The sequence below is a fragment of the Mastacembelus armatus genome, chromosome 17 (assembly GCF_900324485.2).
Source record: "Mastacembelus armatus chromosome 17, fMasArm1.2, whole genome shotgun sequence".
Taxonomy (NCBI): Eukaryota; Metazoa; Chordata; class Actinopteri; order Synbranchiformes; family Mastacembelidae; genus Mastacembelus; species Mastacembelus armatus.
Genome location: NC_046649.1, coordinates 877,285 through 895,510, shown reverse-complemented (window position 1 = coordinate 895,510; position 18,226 = coordinate 877,285). Strand labels below are relative to the sequence as shown.

Below are 18,226 nucleotides of genomic sequence, written 5' to 3'. Positions count from 1 at the left end.
ATTATTGAAGAAAAACAGCAGTTAAAATCTCCACCTATCACTGAATAGTTTGAACCCATTCAGAAAAAGAAGAAAATATGAGTAATGAAATCAATTGACTGTACTGGTGAAAAAAAATATTCAGAAATGAGGTGGCCTATGTTATTATGTATCTACCAGATTTATAATTAATAGATTGGATTTCCATCAGAGGATAGGGTTGAATAGAGGCGGATGATTCGCTGTGGCGAACCCTGAAGGGAGCAGCTGAAAGGAAAAGAAGATTGGATTTCCATCAGAGGCAAGTGCTTATCTACTAAGATGGCAACAACTTGGCTCTTACTCATAAACACCTGCCTGACCAAGTCACATTTTAACTTTAGGTGCTCCTTAGTGGGTAGGTGTATATAAATGGGCAATATGCACATTTTCATGTTCTAGAAAACCTTTTTTTTATTTGACAGTATTGTGTATACCTCCCACATTCCAGCTACCAACAAATTGTTGGTGTCAACTTGACCTAGGAGTGAGAACTAGATGGTGTGGTCGTTCGGAGAAGGGGGAACAAAGTGGAGCCTTTTCTGAGTACTAGGCACTTAAATATAAGAATAAATGCTAATTTCAAAGGGTTTTTCTATAAAATAAAAACTGAAATGTACTCCACCATTGGCGTCATGTTTTGCTTCTGCCCCCCAAACCTAGGTGCATCAATGGCACAGCGTCCCCGCTGAGGTTCTTCTCCAATTCCCCGCGCTTCAGTGCGCCAATGGCCACGTTCCTGCTGAGGTTCTTCTCCAATTCCCCGCGCTTCAGTGCACCAACGGCCACGTCCCCGCTGAGGTTTCCCTACAACTCCCAAGGCCTCAGTGCGCCAACGGCTGCATCCCTGCTGAGGTTCCTCTCCAGTTCCACGGGCCTCAATGCACCGACGGCCATGTCCCCGCTGAGGCTCCTCTCCAACTCCCCTGGGTCCTAGTGTGCTGATGGTGCTGGAGAACTTCCCATCGTGCACCAAGATCATCTCCACTTTCCTCTCTCCCCTCCTCTATTCTCCCTTCACATTCTTATAACCCTTTAAAAACAGACGGCAGCACCCTCGCTCCAATTTGCATATCTACTTTTTGTAATGATTGATTTTGCATATAAAACCGGATGACTTACACTGTCCCAGAGCGTAATGGGTTGATGTGAGCATGAACACCAGAGCAGTAGATCATGTGGTCACTACCTACGGTAAAAGGAAGTGATATCTTTTCCGGGGAATTGTAGTTTTTCCACGGTACACACACACACTTCTCTTGCACGCACTTGCACTCACGCGGTCGCTCTGTATTTTGCTATTTCACAAAAATACTTAAACACACACGGCCCACACACACCAGACATGTTTTTTTTTGCAAATTATACCTTTGTTTTATTTTCATTTTTATGACAGTTTATAGAAAAAAAAAACTAAGCTATGGACACAAAATAAATGGTGGTGGTAATGGTGTGAAATTACTGTGTACAACTTTTTTATATTTACAGATTTGAGGGATACAGCTATGACATTTCTTTATTTAGAAAAATATGTGTAAAAAACTATTTTCATTTTTTGGTGTTTTATTGCACTTTTTTAGCAATTTATTTAATAATAATAATAAAAAATTTAAAACCTACCACAAAACAAGTCCGCAAGAGCAGATCTTTACATTTTTACATGCTGTTGTGCCATTTTTTTGGAGCATATTCATTTGCCATACATCAATGCAACCTTGATATCCCAAATTTTAATAATATGCCTGTAATAAGTCCATACTAACATTACCATTAATGTTATTAAATAAATTATTATTAAACGGTTGAAAGAGCTTGCATGGTGGAAAACTTTTCGGAGTAGGGAGGGGGACTTTGCAGTTGGTCTTATTTGAGTTGCACTCATATTTGTTACTGACTACTTTTACCACACATTACTTATGAACCTTGACTACAAAACTACCTGAATTTAAAATTATTTATCTCATCTTATCACCTACCCAGTGCAAACTTGCTACAACACCACAAATAAAAGGCAGCTGTTTAGCTCGTCTACAGATTACCAACAAAGTAGCTTTAGTCTCACACACCTAAAAACTAGCTAAACTCTCTGAACAAATCAATAACCGCTACATATTTCTGTACTAGTCAAGTACCTTTCTATTTTGACCGGTATTTCTTGCTATTTCCAGACTTAGTGCTTGTTAGCCTACCAGTTAGCTTAGCTAGCTAGTAGCATGGTTTCTCCCTCTCCCTCTCTCTCCTGCTCAGTGTGCCAAATGTTTAGTTATTCCTCGGCCTCCTTTAGTGATAATGATACTTGTAATAAGTGCAAGGTTCTGAATTGGAAGCGCGGCTCCACATCTTTGAACAAAAGCCAGCTAGCTTTAAGGCTACACTTAAAACCTTCCTCTTTGACAAAGCGTAGAGTTAGGGCTGGCTTCAGCCCCCCCCCCCCCCTTCCCTTCCCTTCCCTTCCCTTCCCCTCTCTTCCTCTCCTTCCACCTCACATGTATATTCCACCATTGAATGTCACTAACTTTGCGCTCTCTCTCTCCCCTAGTTTGTGCTCTCTCCTTCTCTCTCTGTTCTCTCTCTCTGTACCTTCTGCAGGTGTCCCTGGTCCTGGAGCTGTATATTGCTGATGTGCAGTTACTGCCCCCAACAACCTGCAGTGTCTATTTGTTGTTTATTGTTGCTGTTCTTTTCTCTCTCCTCTATCCACTCACCCCAACTGGGTCGAGGAAGATGGTGGCCCAAACTGAGCCTGGTTCTGCTGGAGGTTCTTTCTTCTGTTAAAGGGAGTTTTTCCTCACCACTGTCGCCAAGTGCTTGCTCATAAGGTATTTGTTGGGTTTTTAGTTTTAGTTTTTGTAAAGTGCCTTGAGATAATTTGTATTGTGATTTGGTGCTATACAAATAAAACTGAATAGAACTGAATTGAATATAAAAAAAATCCTAAGAAATCCCACGATCCCAGTATTCTTCCCATACATAGTCACTGTTGTTTGAATGATGGTGATGCAGACCTCTCCCTAACACATCACAGCACAATTTTCTATTTTTCAAATGCTTCAAAGCATTCAGCGATTCCTATAACCAGCAATGGCTGTACTATGACTGTGAAAGATAACTCACGTCATGATAGAGTTGCAGAATGTAAAATTATTAATAAAATTAATGATTTTGTGCACATTTGTCACTAATATTGTACTGCTTAACCATGTTTATAGTACAAAGTCTAGTGCCCTACCTGTGCTGCTCTGGATTGTCCTGACAGTAGTGGCAGAGGTACGTGGTGGGGAGGATGGCAGCAGGAGCAATGGCCTCCCTCCTTCTCCTTCCTCATCCCCAGCACAGCCCTGGTCAATTGCCCTCACATAGCTGTGGCTTCTCATCCGGAAGCATCCCGGCATAGGCAGGGTGTCCATAGTGTCCATGCTGTCCATGGCAGCCTCCATGGCCTGGGACTGCATCTCACTGTAGACCTGCTCACACACCTGCTCAATCTGCCCGTTCACCTCTACCTCACTTAGCTGGAGTAGGAGAGGACATCAGCAGTGAGAAAGAGCAAAGAGAAGATAACAGTACATAAGGAAACTTTCAGACTTAAACAAGAGACACTATCATTAGGCTGCAAGAGATACAGTACTTTGGGTACACATCATAAATGTGGACTTATGAAATGTGAGGTGGGTGTGAGTGCATAAGAGAGAACATGATAATGTTAATAATAATAATAATAGTAATACTGTAACATAACAGTGGAAGTGTAACAAATTAGTAATAAGTTGGCCACAAAGATCACAAAGTATACATATCCATACATCCATCCATCCATTTAATCATCCATTATCTATACACGCTTATTCATAATTGGAGTCACAGGGATCTGCTGGAGCCTGTCCCTGCTCTCTTTGGGTAAAAGGCAGGGGTACACCCTGGACAGGTCACCAATCCATCACAGGGCCTAAAATATACATAATGAAGTATATATATGATATATATTAGGGTTGTCAAAATTAACGCGTTAATAACGTGTTAACACAAATTCATTTCAACGGCACTAATTTAATGCAGCGTGCATTTCCTGTTTGAGTAGAGCAGCAGCAAACAGAAATGGAGAAAGAAAAGGTCTTCTGAATGGTAAATTCATTTACAAAATGATGTCTGCGGATACTTAGCAACACCTGCCACATCCATACCTTGTGAAAGATTGTTTTCACTGTCAGGGCATGTTGTTCAGAAAAGGCGAGCTGCCCTGTCATCTGAAAATGTAAACAGGCTCTGTCTATTTGAGCAACTGGCTCAGTGCAAAGAAAGAAATAATGCGACCTTGTGTTTTTTCTATGTTGTGTGTAATAGACATGAACAAGTTCTTTGAAAAACATATCTATTGTCTTTGAAACATGTCTGTTCTTTATGCTGTATGTTTAGAAGAAGTACTTTATTAATTCCTACAGGGAAATTCAATTGTTACAGCAGTTATTAAAAGTTATTAAATTTGAGATTATTTAAATTATATTAATTAATAAAGTAAAGTAAATAAAGTAAATAAAGTAATTAATAAAGTAATAAAGTAATTAACTTGAATGTAGAAAAATAATAAAGTAACTTATTTTTTTATTTATTTTGGGGGAGTTGTGTGTATGTGGTGTGTGTGTGTGTTATTGTTTATATTGTGGAATTATAGAGTCTTATGGCCATGGATACAAAAGACTTCCTGAATCTCTCAGTCTTGGCTTTAGGAGGAATTACTCTGTGGCTGAATGCACTTCCCATTCGCCACAGTTCCTCATGAAGTGGGTGGGCAGGATTGTCCAGTATGGAGTTGATTTTGTCCACCATCCTCTCTGCCACAGCCTCCAGATTGTCCAGTTCCAGTCCAACAACAGATTTTGCCTTCCTGATCAACTTGTTTAGTCTGTTGGCCTCACCAGCCTTGATGCCACCTCCCCAGCACACAACTGCAAATAACAGGACACTCGTGATAATTCTAGTGATAGAACGTCTTCAGTAGCTTGTTGCACACACCAAAGGAGCAGAGTCTCCTGAGGAAGAACAGTCTTCTCTGTCCTTTCTTGAAGAGTGCATCTGTATTGTTTGACCAGTCCAGTTTGTTGTTAATGTGGACTCCAAGGTATTTGTAGGAGTCCACAATCTCTACTTTGTCTCCAAGGATGGAGACAGGGACTAGGGTCTTCCTGCTCCTCCCAAAGTCCACCACCAGTTCTCCGGTTTTCTTGATATTGAGCTTTAGACAGTTGTTGTTACACCAATCAACAAAGCTTTTTATCATGTGTCTGTATTCCTCATCCCATCTATACAAGGGAGCAACTGTTAGCTCTCAAGGGAACAAGTCTGCTTCTTGGTATAAGACCTGAAATCCCCCAAGACCTGAGGAGGCGCAGGAGGGGCTGTAGAGCAGGAGTGAAGCATCGAGAAAAACGTAGGAGATTTAAACCATTTCTCCCAAAAATTATTATGGGGAATGTGAGGTCACTCTGCAACAAAGTAGATTAACTTACAGCTTTAGCTAGCAGCCAGCGAGAGACCAGAGAGTGTAGCTTGCTTTGCCTTACCGAGACCTGGCTGAATAAAAATATACCGGACAGCTCACTTGAACTGCCTGGGTTCTCACTAGTGCGACTGGACAGAGGCAAACAGAGCGGCAAGAAAACAGGAGGTGGTCTTGCTGTTTTTGCAAGACAGGGAAGGTTTCCCCTTTAGCATCTTTCAGCACTCTGCTAAGAGACTCCAAAAAGGCCGGGTACTCTGAGACCAGTCGCCATCTGTCTCATTGTCCTCAGACCTGTCCTCATCATAAGGTGTGGTTGAACCACTCTTGGTCTGATCCGTCACTTAGGACCTGTTTGACTTGGGAGACCCTGCCAGGGGCATATAGCCCTGGACAACATAGCTCCTAGGATCATTCGGGCATTCAAACCCCTCCACCACGATAAGGTGGTGGTTCAAGGAGGGATCTTTTTCAGTTATTATTCTAAATATCTTCATGTATGTGTGTCTAATCTAGTGTGCTGCATTAAAAACCACTTCCACTGAGTGTGGTGCATTAAAACAAAAACAGGGAACATGTTTTGTATATGTAGCTTAGATTTGCATTATGATCACTGTCCAATTACTTTTATTTATTATTCTTATTATTTATATATTACCACCACTCTCACCAAATAATCCATCCATCCATCCATCCATCTTCTATACCCGCTTTTCCTGTTCAGGGTCACGGGGATCCGCTGGAGCCTATCCCAGCTCTCTCTCGGGTGGAAGGCAGGGGTACACCCTAGACAGGTCACCAGTCTGTCGCAGGGCCACATATAGACACACAAAGACAGACAACCTCACACACTCACACTCACCTCACCAAATAATAATAATAAAAATAATAATCACAGTGCATGTGTAGATGGGTTGCCTCATAAGCCAACGGTTCTGGTGGCCAGCCCTGCACTTGGAAAGTTTTAAGTTGAGCCCTCGCTACATCGGCCCATTTGAGGTGGAACAGGTAACCAACCCCCAAGCTGTCAGACTCCGCCTGCCCTCATCCCTCAAAATCCCTCATCCCCCTGCGGAGTCCCCTGCACCACCCCAAATCATTGACGACCAGCTGACTTCACAGTCAACCGCCTGCTGGATGTCCATAGCAGAGGGGGAGGATTCCAGTACCTTGTTGATAACTAATAGGGACCCTATTAGTTACTTTAACACCCCCCGTGTCAGTTCTGTTTCCCTGGGGTCTGAGCAAGTTGTGACAATGGGAGTGTGATTGTATGTGTTTCTTTCATTGAGTATGGAAACACAATTTATTTTTGGTGTGGGTGGTTGGAAGTCAGACAAAAAAGTTTAAAAAATATATATGATGATAATCATAATGGTAGATGGTAAATTTCTAAAAGCTCAGTGAAAGCTAATTGGGATGATTGGTGTTTTGATGTATCAATGTGGGTATATGAAGAGTATTCCAGGCATATGAATTTCGTATGACTCCCATTTCAGACAGCCTTTTCCCAGTTGGTTACCTATGAGCTGCAGATCTTCCATGGCATTTTTTGTCATGGAATAAATATTTTTACAGCTTTGGGTACAGAGGTGGATATAAGGAGCAATAGAGAGGTCTTGTTCCTGTTTGGTTGTTGGTAAAGCTATGGTTTTATTTGATTTTCATAATATTTTGTATATTTTAGAAAGTAGTTTTAATTTGCTTTTCTGCCTTTTCTGAGTGGATTTTTCTCCATCTTTTCCCTTCAGCTGCTCCCTTGAGGGGTCGCCACAGCGAATCATCTGCCTCCATTCAACCCTATCCTCTGTATCCTCCTCACCCACACCAGCTATACTCACCAACACCAACTATCCTCATGTCCTCCTTCACTACATCCAAAAACCTCCTTTTTGGTCTTCCTCTAGGCCTTCTTCCTGGTAGCTCTAACCTCAGCATCCTTTTACCAATGTATTCACTGTCCCTCCTCTGAACATGTCCAAACCATCTCAATCTGGCTTCCCTGGCTTTTTCTCCAAAACATCTAACATGAGCTGTCCCTCTGATGTACTCATTCCGGATCCTATCCATCCTCGTCACTCCCAGAGAGAACCTCAACATCTTCAGCTCTGCTACCTCCAGCTCTGCCTCCTGTCTTTTTTTCTCAATTCCACTGTCTCTAAACCATACAACATTGCTGGTCTCACCACTGTCTTATACACCTTTCCTTTCATTCTTGCTGACACTCTTTTGTCACACATCACACCTGACACTTCCCTCCACCTGTTCCAACCTGCTTGCCCATGTCTCTTCACTTCTTTTCCACACTCTCCATTGCTCTGGACTATTGACCTTAGGTACTTAATAATAATGATTATTATAATTATAATTATTAATAATAATACTAATAATAATAGTACTTAACTACTGTAACATTTGAATTTCCCCTTGGGGATTAATAAAGTTCTTCTTCTTGTTCTTCTTCTTAAAATCCTCCACCTTCTTTACCTCTGCTCCCTGTAACCTCACTGCAAACAAGAAGGGGTTCAAAGCCAATCCTTGGTGCAGTCCCACCTCCACCTTGAATTCCTCTGTCACCCCTACAGCACACCTCACCACTGTCTTACAGCTCTCATACATGTCCTGCACCACTCGAACATACTTCTCTGACACTCCAGACTTCCTCATACAAAACCACAGCTCCTCTCTCGGCATCCTGTCATATGCTTTATCGAAATCTGCAAAGACACAATGCAGCTCCTTCTGGCCTTTTCTGTACTTCTCCATCAACATTCTCAAAGCAAATATTGCATCTGTGGTACTCTTTCTTGGCATGAAACCATACTGCTGCTCACAAATGCTCACCTCTGACCTCAGCCTAGCCTCCACTACTCTTTCACACAACTTCATTGTGTGACTCACCAGCTTTATTCCTCTGTAGTTTCCACAGCTCTGCACATCTCCCTTCTTCTGAAAAATGGGCACCAGTACACTTTTCCTCCATTCTTTGAGCATCCTCTCACTCTCCAAGATCTTGGACTTCAAGCCTGTCTAACTGACATAAAGGCCTGGATGACCAGTAACTTTTTACTTTTAAACTCGGAGAAAACAGAAGTCATTATATTTGGGCCTAAAAATCTCAGAAATAACTTTTCTAAAATTATAGCTACTCTAGATGGCATAGCCCTGGCCTCCAGCACTACTGTAAAAAACCTTGGAGTTATTTTTGACCAGGACATGTCCTTTAACTCACACATTAAACAAATTTCTAGAACTGCATTCTTTCACCTGCGCAACATTTCCAAAATTAGGAACATCCTGTCTCAAAATGATGCAGAAAAACTAGTCCATGCATTTGTTTCCTCAAGGCTAGATTACTGTAACTCATTACTATCTGGATGTCCTAATATCTTAATAAAAAGCCTCCAATTAATCCAGAATGCCGCAGCCAGAGTCCTGACAGGAACTAGCAAGAGAGATCATATTTCTCCTATATTGGCTTCTCTTCATTGGCTCCCTGTAAAATATAGAATAGAATTTAAAATCCTTCTTCTCACATACAAATCCCTTCATAATCAAGCTCCTTCATAACTTAAAGACCTCATAGTACCATATTATCCCAATAGACCACTTCGCTCTCAGAGTGCAGGCCTACTTGTGGTTCCCAGAGTTCTCAAAAGCAGAATGGGAGGCAGAGCCTTTAGCTATCAAGCTCCTCTCCTGTGGAACCAGCTCTCAGCCTGGGTTCAGGAGGCAGACACTCTCTGTATTTCTAAGGCTAGACTTAAAACCTTCCTCTTTGACAAAGCATATAGTTAGGGCTGGCTTCAGGCAACCCTGAACCATCCCTTAGTTAGTTATGCTGCTATAGGCCTAGACTGCCCGAGGACCATCGGTGCACTGAGCTCCCCTACCCTAACCCCCCCCCCCCCCTTCCCCTCCTCTCTCTTCTCTCCTCCCACCTCATGTATATTCCACCATTGAATGTTACTAACCTTGTGCTCTCTCTCTCCCCTAGTTTGTGCTCTCTCCCTCTCTCTCTGCTCTCTCTGTACCTTCTGCAGGTGTCCCTGGTCCTGGAGCTGTTTATCGCTGATGTGCAGTTACTGGCCCCACCACCTTGCAGTGTCTATTTGTTGTTTATTGTTGCTGTTCTTTTCTCTCTGCTCTATCCACTCACCCCAACCGGTCGAGGCAGATGGCCGCCCAAACTGAGCCTGGTTCTGCTGGAGGTTTTTTTCTTCCGTTAAAGGGAGTTTTTTCCTCTCCACTGTCGCCAAGTGCTTGCTCATAAGGGAATTGTTGGGTTTTTAGTTTTAGTTTTTGTAAAGTGCCTTGAGATGATTTGTATTGTGATTTGGCGCTATACAAATAAAATTGAATTGAATTGAATTGAATTGAATTGTTAAATAGCCTAGACAAAAACTCCACTGTCACCTCTTCTAAACATTCCCATACCTCCACAGGTATGTCATCAGGACCAACTGCCTTCCACTCTTCATCCTCTTCAATGCGTTCCTCACTTCATCCTTACTGATCTTTGCTACTTCCTGCTCCACAAAAGTCACCTCTTCTACTCTCTGCTCTCTAACATTTTCATCAACACATTCATCAACTCTTCAAAGTATTCCTTCCATCTTTCCATCACACATTTCCATCCCTGTCCTTGAACACCCTAACCTGCTGCGCATCCTTTCCATCTCTGTCTCTCTGTCTCGCCAACCTGTACAAATCCTCTCTCCCACTTACTGTCCAACCTATCATACAAATCCTCATATGCCCTTTGTTTGGCCTTGGCCACCTCTAGAATTAGCCTGGGTGACCGACGGAAACCTACACCTAAAGCAAAAGCCCACGGCTCATCACCTGACTGTGCACGTTTCCAATAGATATTCCCTGCTCAGCGACACACCCGCTGACAAACCGACTCTGATAATTGGCGATTCCATAGTCAGAAACGTGAAAATAGAGACGCCAGCGACTATAGTCAAATGTATTCCTGGGGCCAGAGCAGGTGACATTGAGTCAAATCTGAAGCTGCTGGATAAGGCTAGTCGGAAATATGGAAAAAATTGTTATTCACGTCGGCAGCAATGACACCCGATTACGCCAATCGGAGGTCACTAAAATTATGTTGAGTCGTTGTGTAACTTTGCTAAATTAATGTCGGACTCCATAGTTTTCTCTGGACCCCTCCCCAATCTGACCAGCGATGACATGTTTAGCTGCATGTCGTCGTTCCATCCCTGGCTGTCTAGGTGGTGTCCAGCAAACTATGTGGGCTTCATAGACAATTGGGCCACTTTCTGGGGAAAACCCGGTCTGGTAGTAAGAGACGGCATCCATCCCATTTTGAATGGTGCAGCTCGAGAAATTTGGCCGAGTGTATTAGCCAACCTAAAGTTTCACAATCCAGAGTGGGGACAGGGGCGCAGACACTCAGTCTAAAACGCCTCTCTGTACTTTCCTTAGAGCCGTCACCCCCCTCAAACCACATAGAGATTTGATGATCAACATATAAATCAAATAAATCTGATGTTAACAGAAGAGAAGTTATTCATAAAAACTCCTCATATCGTCACTCCTCATATTGAACAGAAAAACAGAACAGTCAGATGTGGATTACAGTCAGTAATCCAGTCAGATCTTTCGTCTAAATCTCTGTTAGTAAATGATTTGATAACTGATCACCTGACTTACTGTCTTATTGAAACCTGGCTACAGCAGGATGAATATGTCAGTCTGAATGAATCAACCCCCCTCAGTCATAAAAATTATCATGTTCCTTGAAGCACAGGTCGAGGTGGAGGAGTAGCTGCAATCTTCCACTCAAAATTATTATTAAACTTTCATCCTCAGAACAATTATAACTCATTTGAGAGCCTCACTCTTAGTCTCTCACATCCAAACTGGAAAACACAAAAACCAGTTCTACTTGTCATTGTGTACCGTCCACCTGTCCCTTACTCAAGAATTTAACTGAATTTCCAGACTTCCTGTCTGATTTAGTGCTTACTTCAGATAAAGTCATTATAGTAGGAAATTTTAACCCTCTGAGGTCTGAGGGGGTTTTGGGAGCCTGGACAAATTTTGACATGTCCTGACATTTGTGCTTTTTTCAGTGTCTTTTAAACATATTGTCTAAAGTCTGATAACATAATAATATAAGATAACATAATGAGGTGAGACAGGAAAAAACAGGTGTGGTGGGTTTCTTAACATTTTGAGTGAAACCAATTGAATCTAATATAGAATTAAATGCAGTGCTGAGACTGTTATTTTCAACATGTACATGAATGTTAAAGACACCCTGTCATTAATCAACTCATCTTTATCAAACTTAAATTTAAATTTATCTCTAGTATCAGGCTACGTACCACAGGCCTTTAAGACTGCAGTAATCAAACCCTTACTCAAAAAGCCTAGTCTTGATCCAGGAGTCTTGGCTAATTATAGACCAATATCCAACCTACCATTTATTTCTAAAATCCTAGAAAAAGCTGTTGTTATGTCTGTCTGAGTCCTCCACCCCTATTGAGAGAAGGTTTCTCCACTTAGACATAGATAGCTTCTCTGACTCCTCTTTCAAACCATCTATTATCTCTGTCCAAAATGTGTACCTCACTGTCTTCAAAAGAGTGTCCTGTTTCCTCTAAATGGAGGTGCACAGTTGACCTGCAGTCCTGAGGAGCTGCTCCTCCTGTGCTGGGCCATCCTCCTGTTGAGTGGTTGTTTGGTTTCTCCAATGTAGAGTTCTGAACATTCTTCCCACACAAACAGACCAATACCTTCTTTTTGACTCCCATCACCCACTGCAACACAAACTGGGAGTCATCAGGACTTTACGCCACAGAGCAAATAACATCCCTACCTCTAGGGAGGCCAAGAGAAAGGAGGACACTCACTTGACTTGAGACAGCCCTCAAAACCTGTGGCTACCCCAAGTGGGCTTTCAACAAGGTAACATCCACATCAGGCAGAAAAACAAGAGACAACTGAGCCTCAAGATCCACAGAGGAAGAACCTGGTCATTCCCTATGTAGCAGGGGTTTCTGAGAGGCTTAAATAAATTTTTGGGAAACATCAGATACCAGTCCACTTCAAACCCACCAACATACTGAGACAGAGACTGGTTCGCCCTAAAAACCAGACACCGAAACAAAAGAGGAGCAATGTGATGTATGCTGTGCAGTGTAAGGCAGAATGCTCAGTAGAAGATAGTGGGTAGTGGGTAGTGCAGGGATAGTTGGAAAACAAACAAACAGGCAGTGGCCATCAAGTAAAATGGATTGCCCACCCCTGGGCCACAAACACACGCACGCACACACACACACGCACACACACACACACACACACACACACACACACACACACACACACACACACACACACACACGCACACAGTTTTTCTGTTGATTGTATTGTAAAGAAGTTGAAAACAGTTTTGAAATAAATGCAGTGCCTTGCAAATCATGTATTTTCCCTCTATTTATGAATACAATTGCTTCAGTCAATTTTGACCTGGGTGGACTGACTATCCCGGCTAATGTTTGCGATATAACAGTCAGTGGTTATCCAAACTAACTAATAATTTCTGCTTATTTTATTCAAAAATATGATATAATTGAAATTGACGTTTATTGTTCATAAATTAAGCATAATAAAAAGAAATATACCCGCAAGCAGTGATGAACGGCCCATGTGGCGAGCGAAACGCGTCCCCCAGTGAACCGCCTCCCTGAACAAACCGCTTCCCCAAGCGCCCCCCAGTGAGATTTTACATTACATTGTTAGTGGCTAGGACTGCCAGCACAGTGGGTGAGGCTTGCTGATACAATGGTTTAAGACTAGGGCTCATATAGGGGGCAGGGTTGTGGCCATCATCTCTGCAGCCTTTGTCACTGCATTGATGAACCTTTGGGAAGCACCACAAACCAGTTCACTTCAGACCCACCAACATGCTGAGACGGAGACTCAGAAAGACTGGATACCAAAACAAAAGATGAGCAATGCAGTGTATGTGTAGAGAACAATGCTCAGAAGTTTAGACTGGACCAAAAAACATTTAACCCTCTGGGGTCTGAGGGGGTTTTTGGGGCCTGGACAAATTTTGACATGTCCTGACATTTGTGCTTTTTTCAGTGTTTTTTAAACATATTAATGTCTAAAGTCTAATAACACTGTAATCAGCACAAAATTGGCTACAATAATATGTGAGCAGCAAGTTTATACATTATTGTGTTTTTGAGAAAAAAGTGGCTAGTGAAAAACTACAATTTTTTACTCACTGAAATAAGACCATAAAACACAAACAGAACATTGGTTCACAAGACTTTGGAGACCAGCATGTTGTAGGCTAAAGAGTTTTTACTTCAGAGTGCTGTGAATGTCATCTTGTTCACACATTCACAGTAAACAATACACTGATTTAAATTTTCTAAGACACTTTTTGTCCAGAAAGGCCATATGCAAGAGGGTGTGTCTGAGGATGAATAGTCATGTGATTTACCTGAGAACACAAAAGACGCACTGAACGTCCAGACAAAGGCGCGCATAATGAGCCTTTCAGTCAATGTAGATGGGACGGATTAGTGCTGTACAATACAACACAATGAGGAGCCAAATGATCCTCATTTGAGTTAAAATCTGTGTTTTTACTCTGAGGACAAGCTAAACTATTTGTCTCTGTGAGGAATGTAAGGAGCGCCGCTTCACGTGCGTAACGCGCCATCATCCAAACGCGCCGAAAAAGTGAGTAAATTCTATGATGAAGTTTGATATTTTGTGTCATTTCTCGGGGGCGTGCACATATTTACCTGGTTCACCTGAGATTATTTACATGTGAACAGTGGACAGTGTACAAGGCGGGACCGCATTACCTGTAATGAGGTGAGACAGGAAAAAACGGACTTCTCCTTACGTTCATACGGATTAAATAAAAAGTGATGATTTGTTTTTGACTTGAATTGTTTCACTCAAAAGAAAACATTTCAAGCTTTCTAGCCATATAATTCTTATTTTTATGAGGCAAGTATTCGCTGAGATTCTGGTTGTTTTATTTACGCGTCAGTGAAGAGAAATGGCAGAGACAGAAAAGTCTGAGAGCGCACCCTGTCGGCTTTCTTTATTTAAAAAAAGCACAAAGTTTTGTTGTTATTATGATGGTATACCACTAAAACTAGACCCTTTATAGATTTGAATGATATACTTCTTTTATCTGTACGATCAGAAGTGACGGAGCAATTTAAGTTTGTTTCGGCCTTATCAGGAAATGATGCGTCAAAACGCGCCGGCGCGTGCGTCGACCCCAGAGGGTTAATAGAAGAACAGCCCAGCATAGGTGGAGCAACTCCTCAGGGCCTGAATATAAGGACAGAGAAGATAGATGGTCCCATCCTTGAACCATTGTGGTGGAGGAGCTTGAGTGCCCGGATGGTCAAGGAGCTATGATGTCGGGGACAACATGCCCCTAGTAGGGTCTCCCAAGACAAACAGGTCCTAGGTGACAGGTCAGACTAAGAGTGGTTCAAAAAACCTCTTATGGACAAACATAGACCAAAGGCCGTGACATCGCCCAGCATGGCAGAGCCAGGGCCCCACCCTGGAGCCTCGCATGGGGTTGGGGTTCGCAGGAAAGTGCCTAGGGTATCCTGGTGCACCAGGACACCCTAGGCCGGAGGTCGATGATCAACTTTGTGGTCGTGTCATCTCATCGTCAGCCATATGTCTTGGACACAGGCGAAGGGAAGGGCTGAGCTGTCAACTGATCACCACCTGGTGGTGAATTGGATCCGCTGGCAGAGGAGGAAGCTAGACAGACTCAGCAGAGCTAAATGAATTGTGTTGGTCTGCTGGGAACATCTGGCTGAACCCTCTGTTAGAGAGGTCTTCAACTCCCACCCCCATGAGACCAGATCCCAAGGGACATTAGGGACATTGAGTCGGTGTGGACCATGGTCTCCACCTCCATTGTCACCACGGCTGTTCAGAGCTATGGTCAAAAAGTCTCTGGTGCCTGTCGTGGCGGCAATCCCCAAACCCAGTGGTGGGCACTGGAAGTAAGGGATGCCATCAAGCTGAAGAAAGAGTCCTATTGAGCCTGGTTGGCTTGTGGGACTACTGAGGAAGTGGAGGTGGGGGAGTTGTTCACCTCAACTGGGGACACTGTCTGGATAAGATTCGCCCTGAGTACCTCACTTTGGCTGACACAACTCTGGAGCATTGTGGGGTCATCGGGGACAGTACCACTGGACTGGTAGACCAGGGTGGTGTGGGACCAGAGAATGTGTTCCAACCACAAGGGGATCACATTCCACAGCCTTCCTGGGAAAGTCTATGCCGGGATACTGGAGAGGAGAATGCAGCCGATAGTAGAGCCTCAGATTCAGGCGGAACAATGCGTCGTGGAACACTGGACCAGCTCTATTCCCTCTCCAGAGTGCTCGAGGGTTCATGGTAGTTTGCCCAACCAGTCTACATCTGCTTTGTGGACTTGGAGAAGGCATTCGACCGTGTCCCTTGTGGCATCCTGTGGGAGGTGCTCTGGGAGTATGGGATCTGGGGGCCTTTGCTATGAGCTGTCTGGTCTCCATACGAACAGAGCAGGAGTCTGGTTCGCATTGCTAGCATTAAGACGGACCTGTTCCCAGTGCATGTTGGACTCTGGCAGGGCTGCTCTTTGTCACCGTCTCTGTTCATTATTTTTAATGAATTTCTAGGCACAGCCAGGGGCTGGAGGGAGTCCAGGTCGGGAACCACAGGATTGCATCTCTGGAGGTGGAGGAGTTTAAGTATCTTGGGGTCTTGTTCACGAATGAGGGAAGAATGGAACGTGAGATTGACAGACGGATTGGTGCAGTCACAGCAGCAATGTGGTCAATGTACTGGTCTGTTGTGGTAAAGAAGGAGTTGAGTCGAAAAGGGATGCTCTCGATTTACCAGTCAATCTATGTTCCTACCCTCACCTGTGGTCATGAGCTCTAAAAATAAAGTTAATTCCAGAGTAAGTCAAAACTGTATATAAAACCAAATGGTGCCGGTCTCATCCTGGCTCCCCAGCTCCCTTGCCATGGGGGCCAGAATAAAAATCAGCATAGGGCAGCGTGCTCTGCAGCTGGAGGTGGTGGGCTGTGGAATCTGGGGAGGCAAAGAGTTGTAAGGGCCCAGAATCAAATCGATTCTGGAGCTGAAAATCTGAGGAAGTTGCAAAATGTCTTGGTGAGTCATTATAAAGAAAAGGAGAGCAGCCGAGTGTTGACAACAGACAAAGGTTGTTTAGGATAAGATAATAAAGTTCCGACAGAGCCTTAGGCCTAGCACCAAGGTGGGCCCAGGTACTGTCCATGACAGATGACAAAGGCAAAGAAGAATCAGCCACACAACAAAGAATTATGGCCTCAAATTCGTGAGCCATGGGTATGTCAATTTTCACAGGAATCAGAACAATAGTATCCAAAAAACTTTCTGCCTCCTGGATCTGCGAACAGGGTACAATGATCTCTTCCAAAACCAAGATTTTCATGGGCCCACCTAGTACAGCCAGGAGGAGAGGTTAGGGGCGCCATGTTTTTAGGCATATTTGAGTAGAGGCCAGGTTAGGTTTTAAAATGATCAATTGTATCTGTCAAGCCGGAAGCTAGGGGAGCACTGCCAGGCCCATGGTGCATGGACTGCCATAATCACCATACTCTCCTCACAAACAATTGATCATGGTAGTTCTTCATTTAAGCCTAGTGGGAAGCAGCTGGTTGCCAATTTTTTCATCTAGGATTTCCAGCAGTAGGATTTCTCTTTTGCTATCAGTTTTGTAACTATGTATTAAAGCTATTTTGGATCTTGTCTTTACCTGCCATCTGTCGGATTCTGTCCTTGGCTTTCCAGACATAGTGGCCTGCTCTGGACCCATTCTCCTGGATCTTTTTCTGGGCACTGCTGCTTGATGTAAGTCACTCACCCAATTTTCAAACTTACGCCTGTGCTTGACGTTGCTTCACAAACCCTGAAGTCTTGCCCTGCCTAACCCCAGGTGGCATCCGCTCCTCTGGATCCATCTTAACCCAGGCCTGTGCCCTGGTGGCTTACCCTCCAGTCTTCACTAGCAGCTGTCTGCAGCCATTTGACCCCAGTACATCCAGCGTCCTGCATACTTTTGCTTTAATGATAGCGCTGCCATTCAGGAATTATTGCCTACATGTAATTATTTTATTTTATTATTATTATTATACAATCAGCTGTCTAGTTATACAAATATTAAAAGAGGGATAAAATAAAAAAGTACACCTTGTTGTCATTGTTTTGGTGTCATTCTCAATTTGTCCTATTGTATGCAAATCTAAAAAAACCAAACCACATATTAGTTTGTCTCTCAGATTTGTTAGTCTTACACATTTCCCTACCCCCTCTATGTCTCTTAGTCCCAATCCCATTGGTTCCTACTGTAGCTATATTTAACGAGATCAGTGTATGATATATGGTAAATCCCCCTGCCCAAAGCTACATGCCATATACTTGTGTATACACCCCCTACAGTTCTGGATATCACAGATATACCCTCATTGTGGATGAGGACCAAGTAACGATAAAAAGCTTAAGAAACTGAAATATATCATTAAGTGAAAGCCAATATTTGTTTTCAGTCTAGTGTAGATCCCTTGCCAGCAATTTAATTTCCAGCAGTTTGCATGAACATGATTTAAAACATTTCCATCCAAGTCTTTGTGTATCAGCGGTGAAATG

The 18,226-nt window shown here is 43.1% G+C and overlaps 1 protein-coding gene across 1 annotated transcript in view; it reads right to left on the bottom strand.

The window, feature by feature from the left end:
* The window catches only part of LOC113134095 (disks large-associated protein 1-like), an 87,947-nt gene that overhangs the window by 47,959 nt on the left and 21,762 nt on the right, over positions 1–18,226 (bottom strand). Inside the window, exon 6 of the mRNA XM_026313325.1 lies at positions 3,248–3,530. Within this exon, the coding sequence (XP_026169110.1) occupies positions 3,248–3,530 (283 nt within the window). The remainder of the gene's footprint in view (positions 1–3,247; positions 3,531–18,226) is intronic.